At 37.7% G+C, this 26,789-nt stretch overlaps 3 protein-coding genes across 3 annotated transcripts; all 3 read right to left on the bottom strand.

Moving 5' to 3' along the window:
* Window positions 1-512: 512 nt before the first annotated feature.
* Window positions 513-4,381, bottom strand: LOC112182470 (protein IQ-DOMAIN 1). The gene is made up of 6 exons (XM_024320961.2): window positions 3,884-4,381; window positions 3,408-3,498; window positions 2,843-3,319; window positions 2,093-2,332; window positions 1,844-1,963; window positions 513-1,745 (listed from the first exon to the last, which is right to left on the bottom strand). The coding sequence occupies exons 2-6, from the start codon at window positions 3,480-3,482 to the stop codon at window positions 1,008-1,010; spliced, it is 1,650 nt and encodes a 549-aa protein (XP_024176729.1). The 5' UTR covers window positions 3,483-3,498; window positions 3,884-4,381; the 3' UTR covers window positions 513-1,007.
* A 6,042-nt stretch (window positions 4,382-10,423) lies between these two features.
* Window positions 10,424-22,027, bottom strand: LOC121049675. The gene is made up of 18 exons (XM_040507582.1): window positions 21,972-22,027; window positions 21,672-21,867; window positions 21,485-21,591; window positions 21,308-21,402; window positions 19,448-19,558; window positions 13,967-14,560; window positions 13,638-13,850; window positions 13,449-13,541; window positions 13,204-13,317; window positions 12,355-12,975; window positions 12,275-12,299; window positions 11,918-12,198; window positions 11,542-11,813; window positions 11,192-11,365; window positions 10,973-11,080; window positions 10,799-10,868; window positions 10,608-10,706; window positions 10,424-10,501 (listed from the first exon to the last, which is right to left on the bottom strand). The coding sequence occupies exons 6-18, from the start codon at window positions 14,555-14,557 to the stop codon at window positions 10,424-10,426; spliced, it is 2,739 nt and encodes a 912-aa protein (XP_040363516.1). The 5' UTR covers window positions 14,558-14,560; window positions 19,448-19,558; window positions 21,308-21,402; window positions 21,485-21,591; window positions 21,672-21,867; window positions 21,972-22,027.
* LOC112170052 lies at window positions 15,794-18,283 on the bottom strand. Its single transcript, XM_024307200.1, has one exon. The coding sequence runs from the start codon at window positions 18,281-18,283 to the stop codon at window positions 15,794-15,796; it is 2,490 nt and encodes an 829-aa protein (XP_024162968.1).
* Window positions 22,028-26,789: the final 4,762 nt, after the last annotated feature.

The raw sequence follows: 26,789 nt of genomic DNA, 5'->3' as shown, positions 1-26,789 counted from the left end.
TGATTTAGAGTAGAACTACGATTCTAAATTTTTGTCTTTGTTATCAGTTAAGAAAATGCGAATAATTGATGATCGGCGTGAGTGATAAGAGTTTAAACGTCAAACAATTAAGAGATGAGTGAAAAAATGGTTAATTGTGGTGGGGAGGGGCATTGATGAGCTAGAATATGAAATTGTTAGGGCATGTATTACATGACATATAAATTTACAATACTAAAGCTCTTATAATGAAGTAACAAAATGCTTTTGAAGAAGCATATAATTCTTTTGAAAAACATATAAATTTAAAATCAGTGTGGAACTTATCATTATTATAGAGGCTTTAGGCCACAAAAGTGTGAAGAACTGAAGAAGTGAGGAACTCTTCCCTACTTGAAATCAGACGTGAGCATTGACCAATCAGCCAAAGAAGGTGAGACCTCAGATTGAATGAGCCAATGAGGACTTCATGGGTGTGTTGGGAAATGTAGAGAAGTACCAAAAAGAAAGATCAACAGTCAACACCACCTACAGGAACAAATGATCTTCATAGTTTTTTTCATTGATAAGGGGCCAAATGCAAACGGTTCATAACCACCAAGTTCTTCGTACAATCTCAAGAGTTCTCAGTACAAACGGAAGAACCCAGATTACTTAACAAACAGAACCACTGTAACCACAGGAACAGCAATCGACAGAACTACAGAACCAAATGAGGAATCCACAGGACCACAGCAATCTGCACACAACTAAAGAAATCGCCTTTCCGGTACCCCCAAACCCATTCTACTCATAAATAACAAGCTCTATAACAAGAAGAGGTAACTGAGAAGAAAAAAAGATTTTGACAATGATGATGAAGACAACTGATCAGATCGTAAACTATTTTCATTTTCTGTCTTCCTTCGCCACCACTCTAACAAAGCCCATCCACTCATCTTTTATTCAATCTTCTTCACCTCAACATCTACCTATATAGTACATGCTTGTTATTATTTGTACATGCACAGTACTAGCTGGACTGAACACTATTTGCTTCCCCAACCATTGCTAACTTTCTTCTCTGTGTGAGCTGCACCCTTAGGGGAGCTACTGCCGACCCTAGGAGGACCCGAGTGCCTCCTTCGTCCAGCAGGGGAAGCAGGGTAAGACAGCCGCTTCTTCACAGAACTGACTGATGGTGACGATCCCTTGTCTGGTGTTGGTGTCCTGTTCTTTTCTAACCCCGATGAGCTCGGGCTTGCCAGTCGTGACCTTGTCTTCGTTGAGCTTGTGGGTGTCAGGTATCTTTTTGAAGAAGGAACTGAAGGCGTGCTTGCAAGGCTCTCATCATCTCTTACTGAGGACCCTGCAATGCTATGCCTCCTGTTGAATCGCTCCGACTGCACACTGTAAGTACTTCTGGAGTCCTCGTCCCTGCCTGACCCATTCTTTTTTGGGGTTCTCCATGATGAAGATGGTGTCTTGGTAAGAGCTGAAGGGGATTGGCGACTGGGAGGCCGGCTTGATTTTTGGCCAGTTGGGGAAGGAGGCTTGTTATCGCGGTGGACATCACGAAGAGCATAAGCTTTGGTGATTTCCGCAACTGACATTGATGCACGGCTTGCTGCACTCCTCAAGGAGGCCCGGTCATTGTAGTCTGATGTGCTTTGGCTCTCCCATGGTCTTGCAGCCATCCATCTCTCTAACCAACTCCAACCCCAGTGGGGATTGCTGGGATCCATGAACGTAGGATGTTGAGATTTCGAAGAGTTCTTCCACATCCTCTGCATAGCAAATTTAGTATGCAGTTCAGGATCAGTTTAAGGTTTAAGTTGGATTCACTCTTAAGAAACTGTCAAAAATAAGGGGAAAAGTAAGCTACCTGATGAGAGAATGAATAAGCCAAGGCCTTTTCTCTTCTCTTAGCAGCCTCTTGTCTGCTCTGTAGCTTTGCCTCAACCTCCTCCTTAGATTGGGGGCTATGGTTCCAGTTGTCTCCAATCTATTGCAAAAGAGTTCATAATATTAGCGAAAAATTGAAAGCCTGACCAAGAGCTTACCAGCTGAAGAGAATTATCTAACACTCTTAAGTTGTTTACTTATATAACCATAATATCTTGGGGGAACTTACAGAAGCAACTCTGTGTTTCTCCATCTCTTTCAACTCTTTCTCTTGTTTCTGTTGAATCTGTCGCTGAAGCGCCTGATTCTCCTCAGACATTCTAATCCTCCTTGCACGAATCTCAGATTGTACACGAGCAACGGTCTGCATGCATTTTAATGTGGTAGTCGCCTGGCGTTTAACAGATTGACCCTCTACCAATGATTTCAACCTCACCAACCCTCTCAAAGCCCGTAATGCCCTCCTTGCCTGAAAAATCACAAATTGCAGCAAAATCCCAGTTTAGGCATACAGCTTAATCCTCATGAATGGATATGAATTTGTCATTTACAGCTTTCCTAGATTGAACAGAAACCTTTTCTATGCTGTCATCATCAGTTCTAATACAGAAGTGGACCTTGTATAACTATCATTTTATTTCGAAAATATATGCAGGCAATGAATTTAAGATGTCAAATCTCTCTAGAAGAAAAACCAATACCAACATGCCCTGTCCAATTTAATGCAAAAATATCTAATCCTATGATTTGAACCAAAGCCAGAAATTCAACTGATTTCCAACAAGAAGTTAGGACCATTGCATGATAGGCCCTATGTTCTGAACAATAAATTAATACTCATAAGTTGTCTTTCCCATAACAAGATCACAATGCACATAACCCTTTTGCCTTTTTATTCCAAATTAAACATCTTATTGCCCATAAGTTTAGTAATGAAGCAACTAGAGAACTTCAAAGTAATTAGAGAAAGTAACCATACCAAGTGCCCTCGGAATGCCGTCTGGATCTTGATGGCTGCTACCTCCTCCAAAGATTTCCCCGGGAAATGAGTCAGCCCAGTGAGACGTACAACCTCTGCGGCAGCCCGAGCAGCAGCAACAGCCGCCTCTGCAGCCATTGCTGTGGCGACCGCCACAGAGTAAACATGCTTGCTCTGAGCATCCTCTGCCTCCAGTAATTCGAAATCTTCCTTTAGAGCAAGAGAGGTTCTCTGTGAATCCTCACCCTCCTCTAACTTCTCTTTTATTGGAGGAAGAGTAGGAAGAGGTGGTGGAGGAGGAGGTGGCGCAAAAGAAGTGGGAATCACAAATGCAGATTCTTCCTTGGAAGATACCACATGATCCACATGGTCTACGTTTTCCACATGATCTGCATTTTTCAAGTGGTCTACATTTTCCTCATAATCCTCTTCCACATTCTTGTTTTTCCCAAGCCATTTTTTCTTTGACTTGAATTTCTGGTATAAAGGTACCAAATTGTTGGATTAGAAACTCATATTTTCATTCAAAATGAGATCATGTAATATTTATTTGAGCAATGCTAACCTGATCTTTCTTTTCCTTGGATTCAGGGTTGAGGGCTTTCTTCACTGCAGAAAACCAACTCCCTTTCCTCCCCATTTCCTAACAGTGCATACTGGAAAAAAAAAATTAAAAAAAAAAAACACACACACACACATAAATTTGGCAAATTTCAGACCCACATGGATTAAATAACACAAAAAGAAAAGTCAAATTCAACCACAATGCAAGAAAACAATCAAACTCAACCCTCCAAAAGTAACAATTTTGGAGAGAAATCTCTATCACTTAAATGTTAATCTGCATTAATCAATACAAAACAGAAAAGGATATCAAAACTGCCAACCCAACAAAGAAAGATTGAAACTTTCCACTCAAACAGTCAAAACGTCCAAAACCCAGATACCAAAAATTGCAAATTTTCACAAAACCCACATCAAACATTCCATCTTTGAGCAAACCCCACTATAAATAGTCAAAAGAATCAAACATTCGAATACCTCTGCTTGAACTTCCCAGATGTGCTCGAGTTTTGGGAACTTCCTTCTATCTCCCCGTGAAGAAAAACGAAGCTATAATAATCCAAATGAGATGACGAACACAGGGTTCATGTGAATAAATGAAGCAGAGGAATAAGAGAGAGAGGGAGGAAGGTAAGACCAGATCTTCTGATCTTGGCAAAGAAAAGTTTCAGAGTTGGAATAAACTTTAAACAGGTTTCATTGATCACAGGCTTACGGACACAGTTGAGGGATTTGGGGGGGGTTAAGGAGAAAGAGCGGCCTAGGAGTACAGATTGTGATTTCTATTTTGGAAACTTGACATAACAACACACAAAAGTACATGCAACAACACAACAACCTTGCTGTTTTACTTTTTCAGAGTAGTACCCTATAACGGTGGCGGTGGTAGTTATTTTTTAGGGGGATAATGATCTGCTGCGACCTAAACCACTCCAGCTTTGTGCTTCCTCCAAACGCGGCACGCCTCAGAAATTTGAGTTTTGGTGGATAAAGAAGAAAGAGGATTTCTTTGTTTTCAAGCAACCATATGGTATGACATTAGCCTAATTGTGACAGAGACTAGTTAGGACTCACTATGTTTAGTAATAATAAATTTGGTACAGATGTTTTAACTTGTATGATAAGTAAAAATTAAGGAAGGGCATAATACCTGATTTATAATTTATAATTTGTTAGAGTCAAATGTAAAAATTTGCACACTAGTTTGTTTTACTTGTCGATTGTATATACGAACAAACTTACTGACTTAATTAGATAATTTGTTGAATATCGATCATATTCTTAAAAAAGATTATCGATATGAATTAAAATAATCGACCAACGATTATGTGTATAAAATAAAAATTGTGGTTTTAGTGTAAAGGTAAAATTGAAATTTTCAAACATTGTTTATATATATATATATATATATATATATCAATTGGATTATATTGGAGCGAGTGATATGGCTTGAACTGTGAAATTGAAGTGGAGGTGGTTGAATTGCATCCATGACCATGTCCAATGATTATTATTATGACCAAAAGATTAATGATAAATTGAACCAACCTCAACTAATGTTCTAGTAACATCAACTTTTAGTCTCGCAAGTCACAAGTATGCCTGTTTCTGTTAAAATAACAAAATGACCATGGCCATAATTATCCCTTTCTCCGTTGTAAAAGAATCATACATCACTTTAGTTCCAAGTCTCATGCGTATGATATAAATACTCAGCTCTTTGATTAGTCCAAAGTCCAGACTGACTTTTCTAAAGCTAGCTGAAGTTTACAGATTAATATACTACTCAACGTCTCAACTAAGATAACAAATCACGGTCTAACACTTTATCAACTCACATCTAGCCAGCCATCTAAGATTAGTTTATACTCGTATTATATAAACAAGAAGGACTACTTTCTTGCAGAGAGTGCATATGAGGTGGTGGTGGCCGGTGTCTGAGTAAACCCTACCTGTCGTCGTGTCCTGCATAAATATACATATATATCCGTTTGAGGCTGAGAGCAACAACTGCTTGGAAAGACTCGATCGGACCCATAATATAATATCCCATCCCAGAAGCTAAACTGCATAGCTGCAATTCCAACAACGTACTCAGGCCAGCATAAGTGTCTGCGAGGCCACACTCGATGAGAGTGAGGACACAGAATTTAAAGAGATGAGCATATATTTGGTGGAAACATTGATGGTGGATCACATGCCCATTTGCCCATTGCCTTACTTGCACGTGAAGTATATTCCATTATCTTCATCTCCATGCAGAGAGGTACTAGCCTGTGGATCTGGATTGTGCATCCTAGATACTATTTGGATTTAACTGATATACCTAGTCATTGTTCTATTTTTGTAATTTAGGTTTTGGTTAGATGTAGCAAGAGTTTCAAACGTGATAAATTTAGTCTTGTACTGTGAAAAGGACTAATCAATTCTTTCTAATTAGCTGACTGCACAGTATAAAAGATTAATCAATTTGACACAAGTATTTATTTAGTTGTATTATGTGACACATGCTCGAACTAATGTGACCCATTTAGTATTGGTTTTGTGCAAGTCACTTCAGTCCTGTGAAAATATGTGGAAAAGCTAGGACTGAAGTTGGGTCTAATAGCACAAGTCATTCAATTGCGCTGATCCCTAGACCCTAGCCTTTGGTCTACTCAAAGTATGAGCTTGATGGAAAATGAAACAATTGATGAGTACATGCATGACCTTTAGCAAACATGACCCTCCCTAACATATAAACCTATGTAGCGCTAGCTAGTTAACATCAATTTTCGATTTCACATATAATGCATGGATTAGTTTTATGATTTATCATTGGGTATCCTAGATTTCCATCGTAACTCGCTGGACTTCTGCATGTCCTCTACTGAACCTCAGTTCTATTGCGTAAATCCTTGAACTGTCACATATTATTCACTGGCTTTCACATAAGATCGATCACATGGTTTTGATACATTCTCTTATATTCTCATTATTCTGGACTTTAGTTAATCAAACACCGACAAAACAGGAGAGAAAGCTAGGGTTTGGAAAGAGTGAAGGAAAGTTTGACGCTCGTCCGGCGGGGCCTCCTCGTCGACCGTGGCTTCCCGCCTCAGTGACGTATGGCAGGGGTTGCCAGACGGGAGATGGGGGTTTTGTCTTCTCTTCGTTGGTCGGGGCTTTGCATGCTTCTTCTCTACTCTCAGGTAGAGGCGCAGGCGTGGAGGGGGAATTCGGCGGCGGCGCAGGCTTGGAGCAAGGGGCCAGAGGCCAGATCGTGGCGGCGGCATGCCATGGATCGTATGGCGCTGGTCTCTGTTAGGAGGTTGGTCGCTCGGCGATGTTTGCAGAGGTGGGTTCGGGCTCCCAGGCGGATGGACACATATGGGTGGAGCAATTCCGTTCCGAGGTGGAAGGGCACGGTGATCCCCTTCTTGTTTCTCGGTGGTTTGGATTGGAGTGGATTTGTTTCCAGATCTGGATCCGGCCGACGACAGACAGGTGTATCAGTGTGGCTTGCGATATTGATTGGGTATATCTGGGGAGGTGAGCTCGAAGGGCAAGATTTGTGGAGGGGGTCTGCTGGCGGGGAAATTGGAGAGAGGGAAGTTGATTGTAATAGCTTTGGTCTGGTCTTGTTTAGAGCTTTAAGTTTGGTTAGGCTTTTGGTTAGTCTTTTCTGGTCATTAGTATGTCTCTACTCTTTTGAGATAGGGTTTGGTCAAATTGAGGTGCCATGGATTTGGTGTCATTCCTGGGAACGAGTTGGTTTAGTTTCGGTGTTATCTTATGGTCAATGTGCTGACAAATGATCCTTGCACGTGGTCTGGTATCATTGGAACACGGTGTGGAAGAGGGCGTTGGTTTTTATGGCGGTTGTCTATGAGGTGGTATCGAGATTCTTTGTAGCCCGAGGGGTTGGACGATATAGGTGGTTAGGGGTTGGGCCCTTTCAGCTCAAGGAGGTCATTCTGGATGACGAACCAGTAACTGGTTTAGGTTTTAGGGAGGAGAGTGGGGAGTTCTTGTCCACCACCGGTCATTCCTATGTTATGTAATTTTGGTTATCAATAAAGGTTTCTTATTCTCAAAAAAATTAAATATATATATATTTAAGCTCCTTGAAATATTTGGAAACTGGCATGGAAATTCTAAATCAACACGTTATTTATCAAAAATTAAATTTCAGTCAGTTATGGTAAACTTTTATTGAAGAAGGCTTTTTTCCTTGATAAAACTAATGAAATGTTCAAGTGTCAAGCGAAACATTTCCATGCAAGTAAATATCATACCAATTTTCAAACAGTGTTTTAAATTTTCAATCTTTCACTGCGCACTTCCTATGGTGTGGAGGCCTAATATGAAACAAGATCACATATCAATTCAAGTTATCAACTTATCATATAGATACTCGAGAAATATAAAGATTATTTATGATAACATGTACTTTAGATTGACTTTGTGATCAAGTATTGCTTTGCTTGGTTAGCCGTTAGCCTATTCGGGCTTAATTGTGCGCAACTTACATTTATTACTATTTTCAAAGTGTAGTTGTTTTGTGTAGAAATTATTATTACCCCTTTGGCTCAATATCGACCAGGTTCCCTAGTTGTCGGTCCAGCTATTGGGGCCTTGGGGGTTCACGCCTACACCTATAGAGCCAGTTTAAGTTGTAAGTGAAGGAATAGAGCGAGTGTGACTGTGCAAGTGCTTCGCTTGTTATGACTTATGTTACAGCCAATAAAGAAGAAGGCCTTTGAGTATCCTCTTCAAGTACATCAAATTTGTGAAAGACACCAATTGTAGGGTAATTTATAATTGACCTAGTTTAGGACTTTAGTCATGTAGAAGATATTACTTATTCGATATGGCTAAAGAGAAGATCAAGACATTTGCCTTATAGATTAATCTGGGAATAAAATTTGCTTAGCATCTACTAATGAGATCTCGAGCCTGCCAAAATCTATAAGAACAATTAGGGGCCCCTATTTAGCGATTACTAAGGATCGATTGCTTATACATAGGATTCATATCTGTGGGTTTTTATGATTCCTTTACTTCATGAATCGAAAATGATGTAGGACGAGAATGAGCCTGGTTTAGCCAGAAAACTATAAAAGCAGAGAAGTGGCGTAGAATTAAGAAGAATAATTTATGATTAATTTCATCATTAAGAAGCCTATTTGAATACCAATTTCTAATATTCAAATTATTCTTCTTAATGTGAAGACGCTTATTTCTTTTCGAGATTTTTGGTTGAAATTGGCTAAAATCACGTCCTACATCAGAAAAGAACGCACGAATACTCAAATCCATAGCAAACCCCTTCAACCAACAAGCTCCTATAGGGTCATAACTCATAACCTCATATTATGTCACATAATTGAAGAGTAATGCTAGATGAATCACCTTTTGGGGAATCACCTAGAGCCCACCTTAAGTGGTAAAGCCACATCATCAAAGCATAATTTCTAATTTTTTAATATTTTTATTTATTCTTAATTACAAAAATTCGTTTTTCTATTTTCTCTTTCTTGATTTTATCTTTTAAACCCTATTTTTTTTCTTCTCTTTTTGATCTAATCTGCGACTTCTTCATCTTCATCATACATTGTTCTCTTCTCTCCTCCTCTCAACTGTCTCACCTCCTCTTCAATTGATCAACATCTTCTCAATTCGATTTCAATTTCCTCTAGGTGCACTATGTCACCAAAGTCATCAGACAACAGCCGATGACTGTCGTCTGATTCAGAAATTTTCTGTTGTCTATTGGCCTGATGTCTCTTAGGTCTTCAGACGACAGATATAACCCGTGGTCTATATCTCACTCAAACAACAGAGACATGCCAATAATCTGTTGTCTGATTATATCGAGATATGCCGAAATGTGACATTCTGTGGTTGCATGTGTAACAAGACGACAATTATATGTTGTTATAAAGGATTCTGCACAACATATTTTCATAAAACTCTATCATATGTATTGAATTAAGACTACAGAAATCTGTAGTGTGAATATATAGAGATTTGAACTATCTTGGCTATAATCTGTTGTCTGAATCTATTGTAGACAACATATGCTTATTATGTTCTATTGTTTCTTTTTTATTAAAATGACATAAATAAGTCGTTTGAATAAATAGACCAGAACTTTGGTATAATCTGTGTTGTTGTTTGACTATGTTTCAGACCACAAAAATATGTCGATGTACAATACTGTAAACAATAGCTTGAAAATTTACAGTGGTTCTGAGTGTGCTTCAACGACATTGGTTTGTAGGTTTTGTTATGGTAATTTACTTTGAGCAATGGATTTTGTGGTTTTCTGTTGTCTGATTGTCATAAGGAATATAGAAGGTCTGTTTTTTATGTGGTCTTCAATTGTTTCAAACAACAGATATTTGGTTAAATTCTGTTGTTTGATGTTAGGTGCAATATCAGTTTCTTTGGTATTTATGTTGTCCTAGTTGTGTTATAACCATAGTTTTCTGTTGTCTGATGTTGGGTGCAATATCAGTTTCTTGGTTATTTCAATTGTCTCAGTTGTCTTATAACCACAGGTTTCTGTTGTTTTATGTTTTGTGCAACATCAGTTGGTTCTGGTATTTATGTTGTCTGAGTTGCCTTACAACCATACTTTTCTGTTGTCTGATGTTTGGTGCAACATCAGCTTCTTTGGATATTTATGTTATATGAGTTGTGTTATAACCACAGCATATATTGAGAAACCTGTGTTGACTGATGAGCACAATAACAACATCCAACTATAACAAGTCAAAAGCCATTTCATTTCAATCAGCCAGCAAACTACATCAATATTCAACATTACCATCAATCCATCCTAAAGTTGAGTAATCTGTTACGAGGTCAGAATAATGATCGATAAAGGCAAAAGTCGATCATATTAGTTAAGCAAAAAGACCCTCCATAAGCTAGCTATGCACGCAATGTCAATATGCACACAAATACATAAGACCCTAACTATGCATATACGACAAGGCCTTTTTTGTGCGCACTACAGTTGTGCAAACTTTATAACATGTTTTGCCCATTCAGCCCGAACTTCATCAATATTCTTTTTGTGTAAACAAGATTTGTTCTTCTCTCCCACTGTAAAAAAAAAAAAAAAAAACCAAAGTAGTATGATATATCCCATTGATGAAGCTTACAAACCAAGAAATAAAGTGTATTATGGTATTGGAAGCTGCTCAAATACCTTAGTAGCAAACTCCAAATTTGTGTCTTCCACTATCTCCTTCATGTAACGCATGATCCAATAACCACAACTCTTGCCACCATTTTGCTCCAGAATGCCCTGAAAATAACACAAGGCACCATATTAGAAGCACTAGTTACTATGTAAAACCTTAAGAGGGTAGGATACTTCAAATCCCTCCATCAACTTACAGCAAGATTTTTCCATTGGATTAATTTCCTCCCTTTCCTATTCTTGTGCACATTGTAGATTTTAATGGAGCTTCAAAATGAATAGCAAAACACCAACATAAGTAAAGCATTTATATAATTATGTGCAAATAACACTAAGTATTGATCGATTTATATAGTGAAAAAGAGACATACTTATCCAAAATTGTTTTCCATTCACCAGTTATGAGGCGCCTCTTTAACGGATCCATGAAGTAAATCATCTCTTCATCGGGATTCACAACAGACAACATCCAATGAGAACTGAACCACAAACAAAACTCATTTTCAGTTTAGTTAAGCTAGTTTATATAAAGCAACTACTTAGAAGCAATATAACATAACAACCCCACTGCTGTAATTCAGTTTACATACCCTGAGTTATATGGCACCAAATAAATCTGTCCAGGCTTCCCATTTTCAAACCGATTAGACAAAGACCGAGCGCGTTCAGTTGGATTTCCGCAGCCAAGTGCACCGGTGTGATCAGGGTCGACAAAGGCTACCATGTCAGTCATCTTGGAACTCTTCAAAACATTATAAAGGTAGCTACATAGACATTTCAAATTCACAATATTACCACTGATTCACATAAGACTAATCATAAACACAAGTCAAAATCAATACAGCTACCTACAATATATTGATTACCTCATCAACACATAAACATCATGATTGTTCCAATCGAATTATAAACATTTGCTAGCTAGCTTTAAGGTATTTACCTCATGTAAAAAACAATGCAGCCGCCTCCTATTTCCAACATGTGTGCCATGGCATAGATGTCACTTCTAAAGACAACAGCTTTCTTTGGATGACCAAAAATTTCAGCATCAAAAGTGGTGTAGATGGTGACTCCATCCCGCAAATCAGTGTTGGCCCAAATGCACAAGGCAGTTACAGCTACTGGCAGATTTGGTGGTAGGTTTTGCAAATCTTCATTATCTTCACACATATCTCTTGTTGTCCTCTTTTGATTTTTACGCTTTGACCTTTTCTATTATTGCAAAAAATAAGTTAGTATAAACTGCCGTAATCACATTATCAATTAGTTGTCCAAGTGACATCCATATTGAAGTAAAGACAAACAAATTGAGTAACCTTGGCATCTGCTGCAGGGGCAATGACAAGGTTCTTCGGCCAAGCAACACAAGTCCCAATGGCATCCTTAACCGTCACTATCTCATCTTTTATGGGAAATGGTAGCAAAGCTTCATGAACCAATGTACGAATGATAGTGACGCGCACATTTTCCTCGCCCAATGGAACACCATGGACAGTTTGCTGCTTGGTCTCAATGTCGACATTGATGATTGTTCCAATGGCTACAATGTTTTCCACCGAATCAATGGCTAGTTTGCACTCATTCTGCCTAACAAAACCTATACCAGCATAACATGACAATTATTAAATTAGACATGACAAGTTCAACTTTATTTAATCATGTATGAAATTTACCTTTTGACCATTCACATAATGAAAGCTATATCAGCATAACATGTCTAATTCAACTTTATTTACGCAAATATGAAATTTACCTCTGCATCATTTACTCTTGCCTTCGGAACAGCAAAGACATGTCTTAACTCCTCTTCCAATACCCCAGTTAGTTTTGCCTTCCCATTAGTGGCATGCACAAGTTCCTCTTTAGATACCACGTTCACATCATCTCTTAAGACCAACTTCTTCTTTGCAACCATCACTATCTCAGTTTCCCCATTACAATTTACACCCTTTTCACCATGTCGGGAACAGCTCCCTTGTCCTGAACCAAGTTCATTGACCGGTGTAGCAGCTTTGGGTGTATCAATAGGCAACTCCTTCCCATCAATCTTTGCTTCTAGCCTGGCAAACTGCTTAGCCCAATAAGCTCTTTCCTCAGCCAACTGTTTATCTCTCTCCTCCTCCCATGAAGCTCTTTCCTTAGCAATTAAACTATCCTTCTCCTCCTCAAATATTTTCTTCAGTGACAACCTCACAGTCTCTTCCACACTCTTTCTCTGCCGTTTTGGCAAATTGAAATATGCAGATGGCTTCACAGTCCCACCGACACCTCTAACCCGACCATGATGCTCGGGATTCCCCAATGCAATAGTCAGCACATCATCAGACCCACATGTGGTGATCTCCCCTTCAACCTCCCTTTTCTTTAAGTTTTCCTGATTGAAAATTATACCATTATACAAATATCCAATAAATCTTTAACAGTTCATGAAAAGTTGTAGCAAAGTAGAGTTAGATACACATAAATGGTCCAATAGCATTACATTCATGCATAAAGCCATGAAACAGTCCAACTATGAGTGAAAAAAATAAATCAGTTTACATAAGACTTGTAAATCATAATGAACATTAAAAAAGAAAGTTGTCGTCCTATATGTACGTACAATTTTTTTTGCGGTCTCCTCTACCTCAGCTTGTTTGAACTGACCATTCCTATCTTGCCTTGCCTTAATCCACATTGTAGCTCTATCCAGTTGTTCTAACGGCACACTTTCAGACTAAATCAATACACAAAGAAGAAAAAGAAAAAAAAAACTCAATTAGTTAATCACTTTATAGAAATATCTACTGATAAGGATGCTCATTAAAAACATTTAGCAAGTTAGTTAGTTATCCATCTAAAACTCACCAATTCTTCCTGCAAATTTGCATACCCTTTACGTGCCATACGGTGAGGGTATTTATTCTCCTTTCGCTTCATAATTTGAGCCTCACGTACTTCCTGAAACCAATCCAAAGAAAATCACATACTACAGTGACTTATTATTGGATTTTAACAATAAACACCAAAACAGAATTCATTTCATGAACAACAAACCAGAAAACCAGCTGAAAGCCTGTCAGCAACAAACGTTTGCCAATTGTCTTTCGTTATGCTTCGGTAATCGTCCGGTGGAAATTCCAAGAGATCAGGTTCATTCATGTAAGGGATAATGTATAACTTGGTCAACTTGCTCTTGAACTCTCTCCATTTATTTGCAGCCGATGTGATCACCATTTTCCAACATTCTTTAGGTATGACAAATGCATCCTAAACACATAGCAAAAATCAATGTCAAATCAGGGTACTAATAGTGGTCCAATAACATAAAAACCATGTGTTTTTCAATGTAATTTTTAAAAATTGAGTTATATGCATATAAGTACCGTTATGGACTCCCAGATTTTTTCCTTTTCGTCTTGATCGACGTCTCTCCAATCTGATATTGAGATTGGGATCTTTGTACGAGCCAACACTCCTATGTAAGACTGCATTTCCTTTGCCACCTTACCAACAGGTTCCCCTTTATCATTGAACTTGACAGTAAGTTTCTTTCCTCGGATAAGTCTATTTGTGATGCGGCTCATAGTTACCATCCCTCGCTTCAGTAGCTTTAATCCACCGGTTTTGTTTTCATCATCATCATGAGCAGTGGCCTTACTCTTTGTCAAAATTGACTTTTCCGATGACTTACTTGATGCCACAACTTTCTTGAACTTAGAAGTCTTGCTCAGCTTCACTTTTCTTGATGTAGTTTGACGCTTCTTGGGGGAGGAAGCTTTTCTAGTAGCTTTAGGCTTCTTTGGGGTTGCAGCTTTTTTTGGTGGTGTCACAAACTTCTTGGGGGAGGTAGCTACTTCTGAAACACTTTCATTTATTGGTGTGGCAGATGTTGATCTTGACCTTTTCATTGCTGCATTCTTAATCCTCAGTGCTATGGATCTTGCAGATGCTGATGATCTGCTAGACGGCGACATTGTCTGAAACACATAGAGAAAATAGTTAGGTACTTGTTAAATAACAGGACATGTATTGTATCAAATCAACACAAATTAATAGTTAAACAAGTGTGTTATACTTGGGAAAAAAATAACAAAAGCAATAGTGAAGCAGGAAATGTAAGAATGAAAGTGGTCTTTATATAACAAAAACTTGATTGGAACTTGATAAACTAAAAAACATAAACAAAGAAACCCAACCCATAATAATATGCATACATATCAAATAACTCATGTTTTCCTAATCACTAATCCACCCATATTCCTTCATCGCCATCTCGAATGTAGGAGCTTGGTTTATCACCAACTACATCATCAAATGTCTCGATTGATGGCATTATGGGAATAAATGGGTGCTGCGGCACTTCAATTTCTTCTAATTCTTCATCATTACCAACCCCTTGGTAGTCTCTATCCGGGCACCGTACTACCACTGACCATTGATCATCAAGGGGGTCTTCTATGTAGAAAATTTGTTTGACATGTGTGGCTAAGACAAATGGATCATTTAAATGCCCTATCCTATTTAGTTTAACCAAAGTAAAGCCAAGTTCATCTACTTTGATGCCCCTAGATGACTCAACCCAATCACACATAAAGACCGGTACCCTAAACTTGTAGTAGTCCACCTCCCAAATTTGTTGTATCCTGCCGTAGAAGTCCATATCATCAGTTTTGGGGTTATTATCCTTTGCACTAGCAACTTGCATTGCATCGGCAACCAAAAAAACCCCACTGTTTTGAACTGATCTTACTTTGTCACGCGCAATAGTGTTGAAATCAACCCCATTAACATGATATCAACTAAAAATAGGGACCTGCTTTTTCGGTCCACCTGCCAACCACCTAATGTTTTCTGAAACAGCATTATTGGCAAATCTCATTTCATTTGCAACCTGCAAATTACATCATGTGTCAAACAGCGTACCACACATGTTTTGTTAGACTCAAAACTTAAAATTTACTTCACATTATACTAATAAAATAAGGTAGAAGATAAGCTACTTATCCTCTCCTTTAACCAACTAGCAAAGGTAACGTTCTGTTTTTTCTTCAACCACTTTTTATTTTTGGTGAACTTTGGGAAACTTAACTTCAATAATTCCATATGCTCACTGCAAAGGGGGAAATGCATGAAAACCTTAGAATAACCATAACTAATGTGTACGTTAATATAGTACAACATTAAAATTGTAACAAAAGAATAATTATTACTTACGTGAAATATGGGATTGCATCTTCCGTGTTCTGCAATACACAAAGGTGGGCTAGGTCTAGCTGCTTATGATTCACAGTAATAATGGTGGCGCCTGACAAGGGCTTGCAGCCATTTAAGAGTCCAGATTTGGTTCTCAAAGGGATCCCAACAGTGGTAGCATCTTTAGGAAGTATACGTTCTGAGCAAAACTCAATTGCCTCTTCAACAATATAACACTCAGCAATGCACCCCTCAGGAAACTGTCGATTCCTCACCCATCCCTTGAACACCTTCATGTACCTCTCAAAAGGGTACATCCATCTAAAAAATATCAGACCGCATAACTCAACTTCCCTAACAAGATGAACGGTTAGGTGGATCATTATGTCAAAAAATGAGGGTGGAAAGAACTTCTCAAGCAGGCAAACTGTATCAACTAGGTCTGCTTGCATTTGCTCCAGTTTTGAAACATCAATCACTTTGCTACATATTGCTTTGAAGAATAGACAGAACCGAATAATTGCATACCGAACCGGTTTCTCTAAAACTGAACGTAATGCAATAGGGAGAAGAAGTTGCATTATAGTGTGGCAATCATGTGATTTAAGACCGGCGAGTCTTAAATCCTCCATTGACACCAGATTTCGTATATTGGATGAAAACCTTACCGGAACAGTCATATTGAAAAATGAACTACAAACGATCTTTCTCTCATCTAGGAACAAGTTCCAACTAGCCAAATGCAACTTATCCTTTTTTCCAGTGCTTGTAGCCTTCAAATCAGTACGTATGCCCATATCAACCATGTCTAAACGAGCAGCAACCCCATCCTTTGTCTTCCCCGAAATATTCAACAACGTACCAAGGATAGCATCACAACAATTCTTCTCAATGTGCATCACATCAAGATTATGTCTTACTGGAAGATGTTTCCAGTAGTCAAGTTCAAAGAAAACATACTTTTTCTTCCAACAAGGTCTGTTTTGATCTTCAAGACCCTTGTAAGGGGGAGGAGGTTTTTTTTTGCCAAATGGCCGATCAAGACCTTGAACTCTTGCCAAGACCTCATCTCCACTTAATGGTCTAGGAGCTTCACCATCCTCTACAGTGTTGTCGAAAGCAGCCGCTTGCTTTCGATATGGATGATGTCGTGGCAGGAATCTTCGATGCCTCAAAAATGCCATTTTTTTAGATTTCTTCAACCGATAGGGTTTGGTCTCTTCAACACATACTGGACAAGCATTGTATCCTTTGACAATGCTTCCCGATAAGTTCCCATATGCGGGAAAATCATTAATTGTCCAAAACAGTGCTGCCCTCAATGTAAAATATTGTCCTCTTACAGCATCATATACTCTTTCAACCCCATCCCATATCACTTTCAAATCATCAATCAACGGCTGCAGATAGACATCAATATCATTTCCGGGCTGTTTAGGTCTAGAAATTAACAACGTCAACATCATGTACTTCCTCTTCATGCACAACCATGGAGGAAGGTTATACGTGATAAGTATAACAGGCCAGCATGCATATTTGCTACTTAGAGAACTGTGTGGGTTAAACCCGTCCGATGAAAGAGCTAGTCTAAGGTTCCTAGGCTCTACACCAAAATCTGGCCATTTTGTGTCAATCATTTTCCAAGTCGGGGAATCCGCTGGATGTCTCATCATTCCATCCTTCTTTCTATCATCGACATGCCAAGTAAGTTCCTTTGCTGAAACAGTTGATTGGAACATCCTTTTGAACCTTGGGATCGGTGGGAAGTACCACAATACCTTCCCAGGCACCCCTTTTTTCTTGGATTTATCCCTGCCCAGTTTCCACCTTGATTCACCACAAGTGGGGCAGCTGGTCGCATCGGCATGCTGCAATCTATATAAGATGCAGTCATTTGGACAAGCATGAATCTTTTCATACTCCATCCCTAATGCACAAAGTGTTCTTTTAGCCTCATAAACTGACCCTGGTAACTCATTCCCTTCGGGCAGCAAGAGGCTAATCATAATTAACATGTCTGAATAGCAAGCATCAGTCATGCCATGTTTAGCTTTCAGATTGAATGTTTGTATCAAACCATTCAACTTAGTTGTCTTGGTACAACCAGGATATAGAGGCTTATCTCCATCCTCTACAAACTTCATAAACTCATTCGAGTCTTCCAAAATTGCCTCATCCTCACTGCCCTCCATACCTTCTTCATCCTCTTCTATCCCTAAATCAGGATTCATGTCAACTGTTTCAGAATCCCCTCTAGCAGCATTCAAGGCAGAAGTTGATGGTTCTCCATGCCACTTCCATTGCCTATAGCTGACATCTATACCATTAAAAAATATATGGTCCTTGATAACCCCTATGGACCATACATCATTGTTAAAGCACTTCAAGCAAGGGCAGCATATGCTATTTATGTCCCTCGCATTAGCCAATGCAAACTTAAGGAATTCTTCAAGTCCTATCTGAAACTTTAGTGATCTCCTATCTTCTTTCATCCATGATTTATCCATCTTATATATACACACACAAAAAACAATTAGAATTCTAACATTTTACCTAGCTAGGATCATAATATATGGTTAAACTAGTTCACACAAACATGTACATGCTACGTAACTTAATTAGTATGAATTATACTCATTATAACAGATAAGTTGCATACTTTTCTGGAATTATACATTTCCGAGATCTATCAAGATTATTACTGTTCTTTGTTAGCAAGAAGACCATATTAGATAAAGCAAACTAAAAACCCTACATGCTCTCACAATTCCTGAATTCATCTTAGATAAAGTAAATTTATGATTTAAGTCATTTATATCTTTAACTTCAGAAAAAAATAAATGTGGAAAGATTGTAGGATAGATCAAATAATCTCACCTTCTTGTTTGTTTCTTGGAGCTCTGTAGGAGCAAGACTAAATTAGTCAAGTATTAAATAGACCTGCATACAAGAACATGTTAAAAAATGTAGCAACTTAATTACTATAATATGCAAGCTAGCGCATTCTCTGTGGCTCTTTATTAGACATGTAGCAAAGTTTTTCGATTTGGATATCGCATATATAATATGGTGTGCGTGTAAGTAAATATATATATATATATATATATATATATATATGTTGTTTAGCAAAAGTTGGATAGCAGTATTGTACTGGCCGGGTCTTTAATACAAGTCAGAGAGATCAAACAATCTGCATAGCTATTAGAATATAGAAAAATAGCTTCTTACTTAATAAATAACTAGACAAACAAAGGGGATGATCAAAGACTAATCCATAAGGTGATCGAATAGCAAAAGAAAGGCTATTAATAACTTCCAAACCCATTTTGTATGAATTGTTTCACTTAACTTCTTGCCTTCTTCACCAGAATTGTTTTGTTCATTCTGCTTATTATTAAATTAACCATTATCAATCTAAAATTAGCCAATTAGATCAATATATGAAATTTATAATACCAGATCCCACCAGAATATATAATTAATTAACATGCAAGAATAAAATACAAGCCCCAAATATTTTGAGAATAAACTAGTTTTAAAATGCATGACACAGATCAAGCAAGGAAAATATGTACCATGTAAATCATAAGTTATATGGTTCTGTTAATGTGCAAAAATATTACCGGTTGATATAAAGCAGTGCAAGAGTAGTAGTCCAGTAGTGTACGTACTTGTTAGAACTAACAGAAGAAGATCGAAGAAGAATTATGACAAGGATGTTGATTAGGAACAATAGCAGATTTCACTTTGGGCTGACCAATAAACCTTTCATTGTGGATGATCTGAATCAAGAGAAAACAGTAAAAATTAATCCAAAGTGAATGAACATATACACATACTTCCACAAACACAGCATTACAAAACACTATGAAATCCATGTTGCAGTAGTAGTAACTATTGAGTTTCACTAATCACCCACATAAGAAAATAGCTAATACAAAAGGAAGCAGATATACATATTCAAAAAAGTTAATAGGTTTACATAGTTACCATTGTTAACTATTCAGGAATATACACATGACTTTGCCATTGAATGTAAAATCAAATGAGTGGAAAGAAACAGCAGCAGGTGAAGAGGTACAAAGGCATGGCTTCACATGGCAAAGACTATATACATACTGATGTTGGAGAAGTGTTGGCAAAGGAAAGGAGGCTATAATGCAATGGAAGTCACTGAGTCAACCGACAAAACTACGAACAGGACCATTAGTAAATGACCGCAACAATGTGTGGCTTCTAGAGTTTTATCATAAATGACTAATGCTCCAAAGGTTGGCTTAGCAATGTCCAACTACAAATGACTTTTTTGGATTTCTAGATTCACTAATTTGATATAATATATATATATATACACCTTTGAACGTGGAAATACAAACTATATATATATATATATATATATATATATATATATATACACCTTTGAACATAGAAATACAAACTGTGCATTTTACGACTTGATTAAAAAGTGAATTCAAAGCGAACCAAGGCAAAGAATAATCACTCTGCAAGCTTTCTCTCCCACAATTCCAAATGTACATGTAATCATCTGCCATGTCATTTGACATCAATCCAGAAAAAAGATTATTTGATAACCCTTTCCCTACCTATACTTAATCTTTCTACTCATATAACACTACCAAACACAATAGCATGACAATAGTACATTTTCCCCTGAACAGGGGGGTAGTAGGGATGGTCAGGCCCTTGGTTTGCTCCCATCTATTATCTGGGTCAACGTTCCTCCTAGCCATTTGCCAAAGTTCATAATCTCCTATAGATTGTATGGCTCTGGTGGAGGCCCCAGTTTCAAGCCCATTCCTGAAGGAGCAGACGATTTCTGGATATCAGAAAGCACAATTACACCTTCCATGATCATTTTCCTTTACAACTCATCTCGTTTTTCCACCTTTCTTAGTTCCACCATCTACTTTTTGAAACCCTCAGCCCACTTCCCTTTACATGCTACTTTTTATTCTGATGCATTTGGATGCCATAATAAGATTATATTACAAATAGTAACACTCAAACACCCCCCGCTCCATAGAGCCAATTATATGAAATATGTTTACTTCCTTCTTTTATCACACATAGAACTACCCAAACAGCTTAAGCCACTACTTTGAAGAATCTACTTAATATAGCTACACTGCATATAAACGTAAATACGACCTCCACAAATCAATGTTAACTAACTTCATCACTAAAGAAGTAATTTGTATTTCAATTTTCAATCTCAGACTACTGTTCTATAACTACAAGTAGCAATGCCCTCAAACTGCAGCTGGTGCATGAAACATTTGCAAACTATCCCAGTTATTGAGCAAACACATGACTTAGTGATCAAAGAAATAAATAAATAAAAACAAAACAAATAAATTAAAAAACAGAGCAAAGACATGGATAAAACTATATCACTGATAATTTAAGTTAACAATTTCATTACATAGATGAGGAAAGAGTGAGGACCGCAGAGGGAAAGCCATACTGCCACTACCAGTAAAGCAAGAGAAAAAAAGTAGGAGTAAAATTACCTTTTATGTTTTTTTGAACCACCTAGCTTTGAATCTTCAACTGAACCCCAAATTCAAAATCGGAATGTGCAAAACATGTACAAATTCATTTACATCTGGAAAACATCAAGAAGCTGAGACCTTGCAAATATATAGAAATAGGGGAAAAAGTGAAAGAATGAGTGAGAGATTGAATACCCATATCTTCGTGAGTGGAGAAGTGGTAGGAATCAGTGGGCTTGCCCTTGAACTTTTCTTTAGCTTTTGGATTCAACCCATCTCTTCATGTACAAATTCATCTAGATCTGGAAAACACCAATAAGCTGAGACCTTGCAAATATATAGAAATAAAGGAAAAAGTGAAAGAATGAGAGAGATTGAATACCCATCTCTTCGTGAGTGGAGAAGTGGTAGTAATCAGTGGGTTGCCCTTGAACTTTTCTCTTCAGTTGTTGGATTCAAGAGATAACAGCCTCCGCCTAAACCGCTTGTGTTGCCTCCTAGGCAAAGTGAGATGAATACTTAGGGTTGATTCATTGAACAGAACAGTTGGAAGCTCGTCAAGCTTATCGAAGAGGAGTCTGCAAAGAAGGGCAACAAGAAGATGGCTAAGATTCAAGCTACCATGAATAGATCGAGATTGATGTTGGATTGGGTTTTCAGTTCAAAGATTTCTGTTGTGTACCAGAGCGAGGGAAAAGATTGGCTTGAGAGCGAAAGCGAGCTAAGAGACTGTTTCTAGGTTTCTATCAGTTTGACAAATTTGTCGGGCCAAAATATCATTAAGTGTTAGACGAATATGTCTTCACGTTGTGCCAAAAAACCAAACTCAAAGGAAGGGGGAAAAAAAAAACCCAAACAAGTGAACAACCAAAACTAAATCAATCTCACTTCATTGCACAACAGAAATCTGTTGTCTAAAACACAGCCTTTTATAAACAGCTCCTTTCAGAAAGAAAAAAAAAACCCAAACAACCAAAATTAAATCAATCTCAGTTTAATGCACAACAGAAATCTGTTGTCTGAAACAAAACCTTTTTCAAAAACCTAATTTACCATGATATACACTATATTCAGACAACAGACTTTTTTTCATTCTGTCGTTAAAATTATTCAGACAACAGAAAACAATCATTCTGTCGTCTGAGCTCTGTCGTCTGATGAGTTTATTGACATAGTGGTGGTTCCACGCTTGAGGCTGTCGAGCCACATGTTAGGTTGGGTACAGAGGAGCAACATACTGAATACCAATTTAGTGGACTTGAAGACGATGGTGCAGATCATGGTGAGAATAGCAATGATTCTATTGAAGATGGAGAGTTGAGTTTTGACTATAGACCAAGTAAGCAGGGAATGGATCTCTGCATCAAGGAATTCAATGGAGGTGAAGCTCTAATGTAGTTAGGAATCTGTGTTGCGTATGACAAGCTCTCTGTGGTTTGTTCACTATGTGTTGCCAAAGTTGTCCAACACTACACCATAATCAATCGTTTATTTTATATTGCTTTACTTTGTCCTTATGATGGGGCGGCTTATTTCAGGTTGATGATCTTGGTGCGTTTGGGGAGACTTTTTAGCTCCCCCGCTTATAAGCAACAATAAGAGTAGTGTTTGGTAAATCAACTTCACGCGAGCTTCTTCCATAAGCCAAGGCTTTTAAGCTGGAAAAGCAGAAGTCAATGCACCCTTCTTTTTGGAAGCAGAAGCAGCAGCGCCTATTGTAGCACGATCTACTATAGATTAATGACACTTTGATAATACCAGCAATTGCCCTCCCTTCTTGGAAGAAATTACACACGGCCTTCCTTGGTCCAGGTCCTCGCAATCACAGCCTTCTTCAAATCCAATTGCAGAGGCAACCCAAAGCCACCAAATCCATCTCCATGTGCTCCAAGACCGGCCTCCAATTTCCGGTCGGATGTAGCTCGCTTCCTCAAATCCAACTAGTACAACGAGCGAGTCGGTGCAGGCAGTCCGTCCAATATCTCGTTGCTAGTTTTTCGGGTTTGGGTTAGGACTAATTGGGTTTGTTAATGAGGTAGATGCTAGTTTGGTTTTCTGTATTTAGCTAATTGGGTTAGGACCAATTGGGTTTGGGCTTGTTCATGAGCTAGCTGAATTTTACGACAGCAATGAAGTTTGATTTTGAATCTTGGGGTTTCCGGGTTTGTAATGTTTCCTAATTTGGTTGCTTGGAAGAGATTGGATTGGTTTGCAAGCTGGGTAAGCTAGTCATGCTACTTTCCGATTTAAAACTGTTTGTTTCACTTTAGATTTCTTTATGTGAAGAATGAAGAGCAAGTTGCATGCATGCAGAGAAAGTACAAGGAAAAGATGAAAAAGTTTGTATCTTGTGGTACCCATTAGTTTATGTTCTATTAGTCGTTTGTGTAAACTGTGCAAAGACATGAACTTGGGTTTGATTAGACAGAAAGTTTGTACCATTGATGCTCAGTAAAATAAAAGCTATGATTTTTATGTGGTCGGGAGATTTGTGGGACATGCTATGGTACTGTGATGTTTATCATACACTCATTTTACATCTATTTGAACAAAAAATACAACTTATATGAATCAAAATTACAACATTGGGAACAAATTTACCATATTCATTTACACTATTTACATATAATTAAACAAAAATTACAACATTGAAAACGAATTTGTTCAAAACATGTAACAAAGTCATAGGTGATGTAATTACTACTAATAAAACTAAGATTACACAAAATATGATTCAACTTTACCACTATGAGAACAAATTTGTTGTCACATTTATAAATGTGTGTATGACATACGAGTCTGTATTACAGAATTTTTCAAGATTTGTATATGTTGGTATTGAGTCGAAAATGGGCACTTTATGCTAGAACTGTGGAGGTTAAGAATCATTAGTAAGTCATGATGCATTTTGTACTTTAAGTCATACTGTGGAATAACATTGAGCAAGCAACTGTATTAGGCGTATATCTAAATGGCCCTGATTTGAATAGGAGCAAAGCAGTTCATCCAGTGCATATGATTATGTAGTTTATGTTAATGGTATGACCATGAACAAAAAACCACTACAGTATGAAGTTCTTATTTACTGAGTGTAGACAGATTCGACAACCAATGAGTAGACGCCTCGTCATGTCCTTCTTCTTCCTTGGTCTTATCTCAACGGCATTCTTATCACCTATCATATGATAACTTGTTCAAATTGATGGTTTTTTCACTTTATCGTGGGTTTAATAGGGGTTGTCTTGTGTTGTGTGGTTCTGTGAACAATATTGCATGGGTGACATCTCTTCCACATTGGGAATATTGCAATTATAGTCACTATGTGGAAGGGTGCCAATTTTCCTTTTGGTATATTATATATCTCTTCCAATTTGATAGTCAGGGTAAGCTACATAAGATTTGGTGAGAGACCATTTCTTTAATTTTGTTGGATCATTATGCTTTCAGGGTCAGAGCTATGTTAGATTGCTGTTAATCAATAGATATCATGTGATTCAAGTTACTGGTGTTTGTATTTATTTTGATCATGCAGCTATGTTACGGGTACACATGATAATCATTACTGATGGCAATTGTATTCTTAGCCTAGGTGACTTTGAAGTTCTTGGAACAGGAATACCAATAGGAAAACTTGATATCTATGTTGCTGCAGTTGGTATTAATTCACAATCATTGGGAGATCAAGCGGGAATACCAAGCAATGCAGCAAGTTATATTATCTTTCATCATCTAAAACTTAGCTAGAAAACTTGAAATGAATGAGTGCGATAACAATGTTCCTTGAATTCAATATTTGATGAATTAATGTATCACAATACTTTTGGTACAAATATTGATCATGGTTTGCATTCAATTTATTTTCAGTTGATTATTACTGTGAATTAGGTAAAATGAACTAAAAATCTAGAATTCGGTTTGATAAAGTAATCTGGGGTTCACATCCAAAACCAATTGACAATAGATGGAGTGGCCCAAACCCTTATAAACCTGTAGGCAATGTCCCATTTTTCTCATGTGGGATGTATATATATTCTCAACACGCCCCCGCACGTGTGGTGAATTTTCAAGCCATACACGTGAACAACTTGGGTGACGTGGAGCCCGTGTAGTCGTTAGGCATGCACACGTGGGTAACCTGGCTCTGATACCATGATAAAGTAATCTGGGGTTCACATCTAAAATCAATTGGCAATAGATGGAGTGGCCCAAACCCTTATAAACCTGTAGGCAAGGTCCCATTTTTCCCATGTGGGATGTATATATATTCTCAACACGGTTGTCCAAAATTAAATCACACTACAATCAAAATTAAAAAACTTGAACTACATTATGTTACCAAACAATTAAGTCAAACGATTCTTTCATGTCCAAATCGGTCATTCCACAAACTCACTCCACTTTTAGTTTTGAGTTTACCAAACACTTTACCACTGCTTTTAACACTCACATCACTTATAAAAAGTTAGTTTACAACTCAGCTGCTTTGCTTTTCAGCCATTTATTCTAAAAATTAAGCAAAATCTAGTTTTTCTTAAAAGTAAAGCCATCGAAATTTTATACCAGCTAAGAAGAAAGTTTTGGCTTCCAAACTGGATAAATGCTTTGGAAATATGAAACTTTTAGATTCTTTTATTGTATTGCATTGCACGTTTATTCTATTGTATTTTTAGTTCTTTAATTCTATATAGATATACATTTAAGGGTAAAGCTCATTATGTTCCCTCCGACTAGGTATATCTTGTTTTTCAATTAATAAAATTCTCTCGCACTATCGAAATTCTCTACAATATATATATATTTTTTTAATTCAGAAGTTCTAGCCGACCCAGGTTTTCATTCCTAGATTCAAGAATCCCAACAATCAGAAATGAAGAAAGAAAAGCATAAATAAAGAAAAATCATCGAAAGGGCTTCCAATATATCGTTCTGAGTAGGTTTTATGAATTCAAAACACAAAAAGAACAACCTAGAAAACGTGACAGAGTATCAACAATTACTAACCTCTCAGCACATCTGCAATCTTATCCTAAGATGGGGGTAGCATATGAACTCTATTCCTTCTGATTAGCCTGAAGCCATCGTTACTAGGTTTGACCGAAGCTATGGCCAAAAGGACGAAAACAAAGCATTTTTATCAAGAACACTGAAAACCCAGAACACCAATTATGGGAAAAGTACTCGATCATCAATCTTTATGATATATGTAAGTGCAAGAATTGGAAAATTGAATCGTACCCATTGAAGAGGTTTCGAAAGAATTCCTTTCCTTTGAGCTAATTTCCAAGCGTGAACTCTTTCTCAATTAAATTGCTTAGGTTGGAAGATTCAGATGGAATTTAATACTTCAGAGAGAAATGAATCAGACTCAGAGAAAAGTGACTGACTGGGTTCTGGCCTAGCAGTATTTAAGCAGCGATCACATGTGAGTTCACGTGCAACTTAAAACCACCAACAATGCACCGTTTTCCTTTTTTTTCTTTTCCTCATTTTCATTTTCGAT

This window comes from Rosa chinensis, chromosome 1 (assembly GCF_002994745.2).
Source record: "Rosa chinensis cultivar Old Blush chromosome 1, RchiOBHm-V2, whole genome shotgun sequence".
NCBI lineage: Eukaryota > Viridiplantae > Streptophyta > Magnoliopsida > Rosales > Rosaceae > Rosa > Rosa chinensis.
This window is presented reverse-complemented; position numbering and strand designations above follow the sequence as displayed.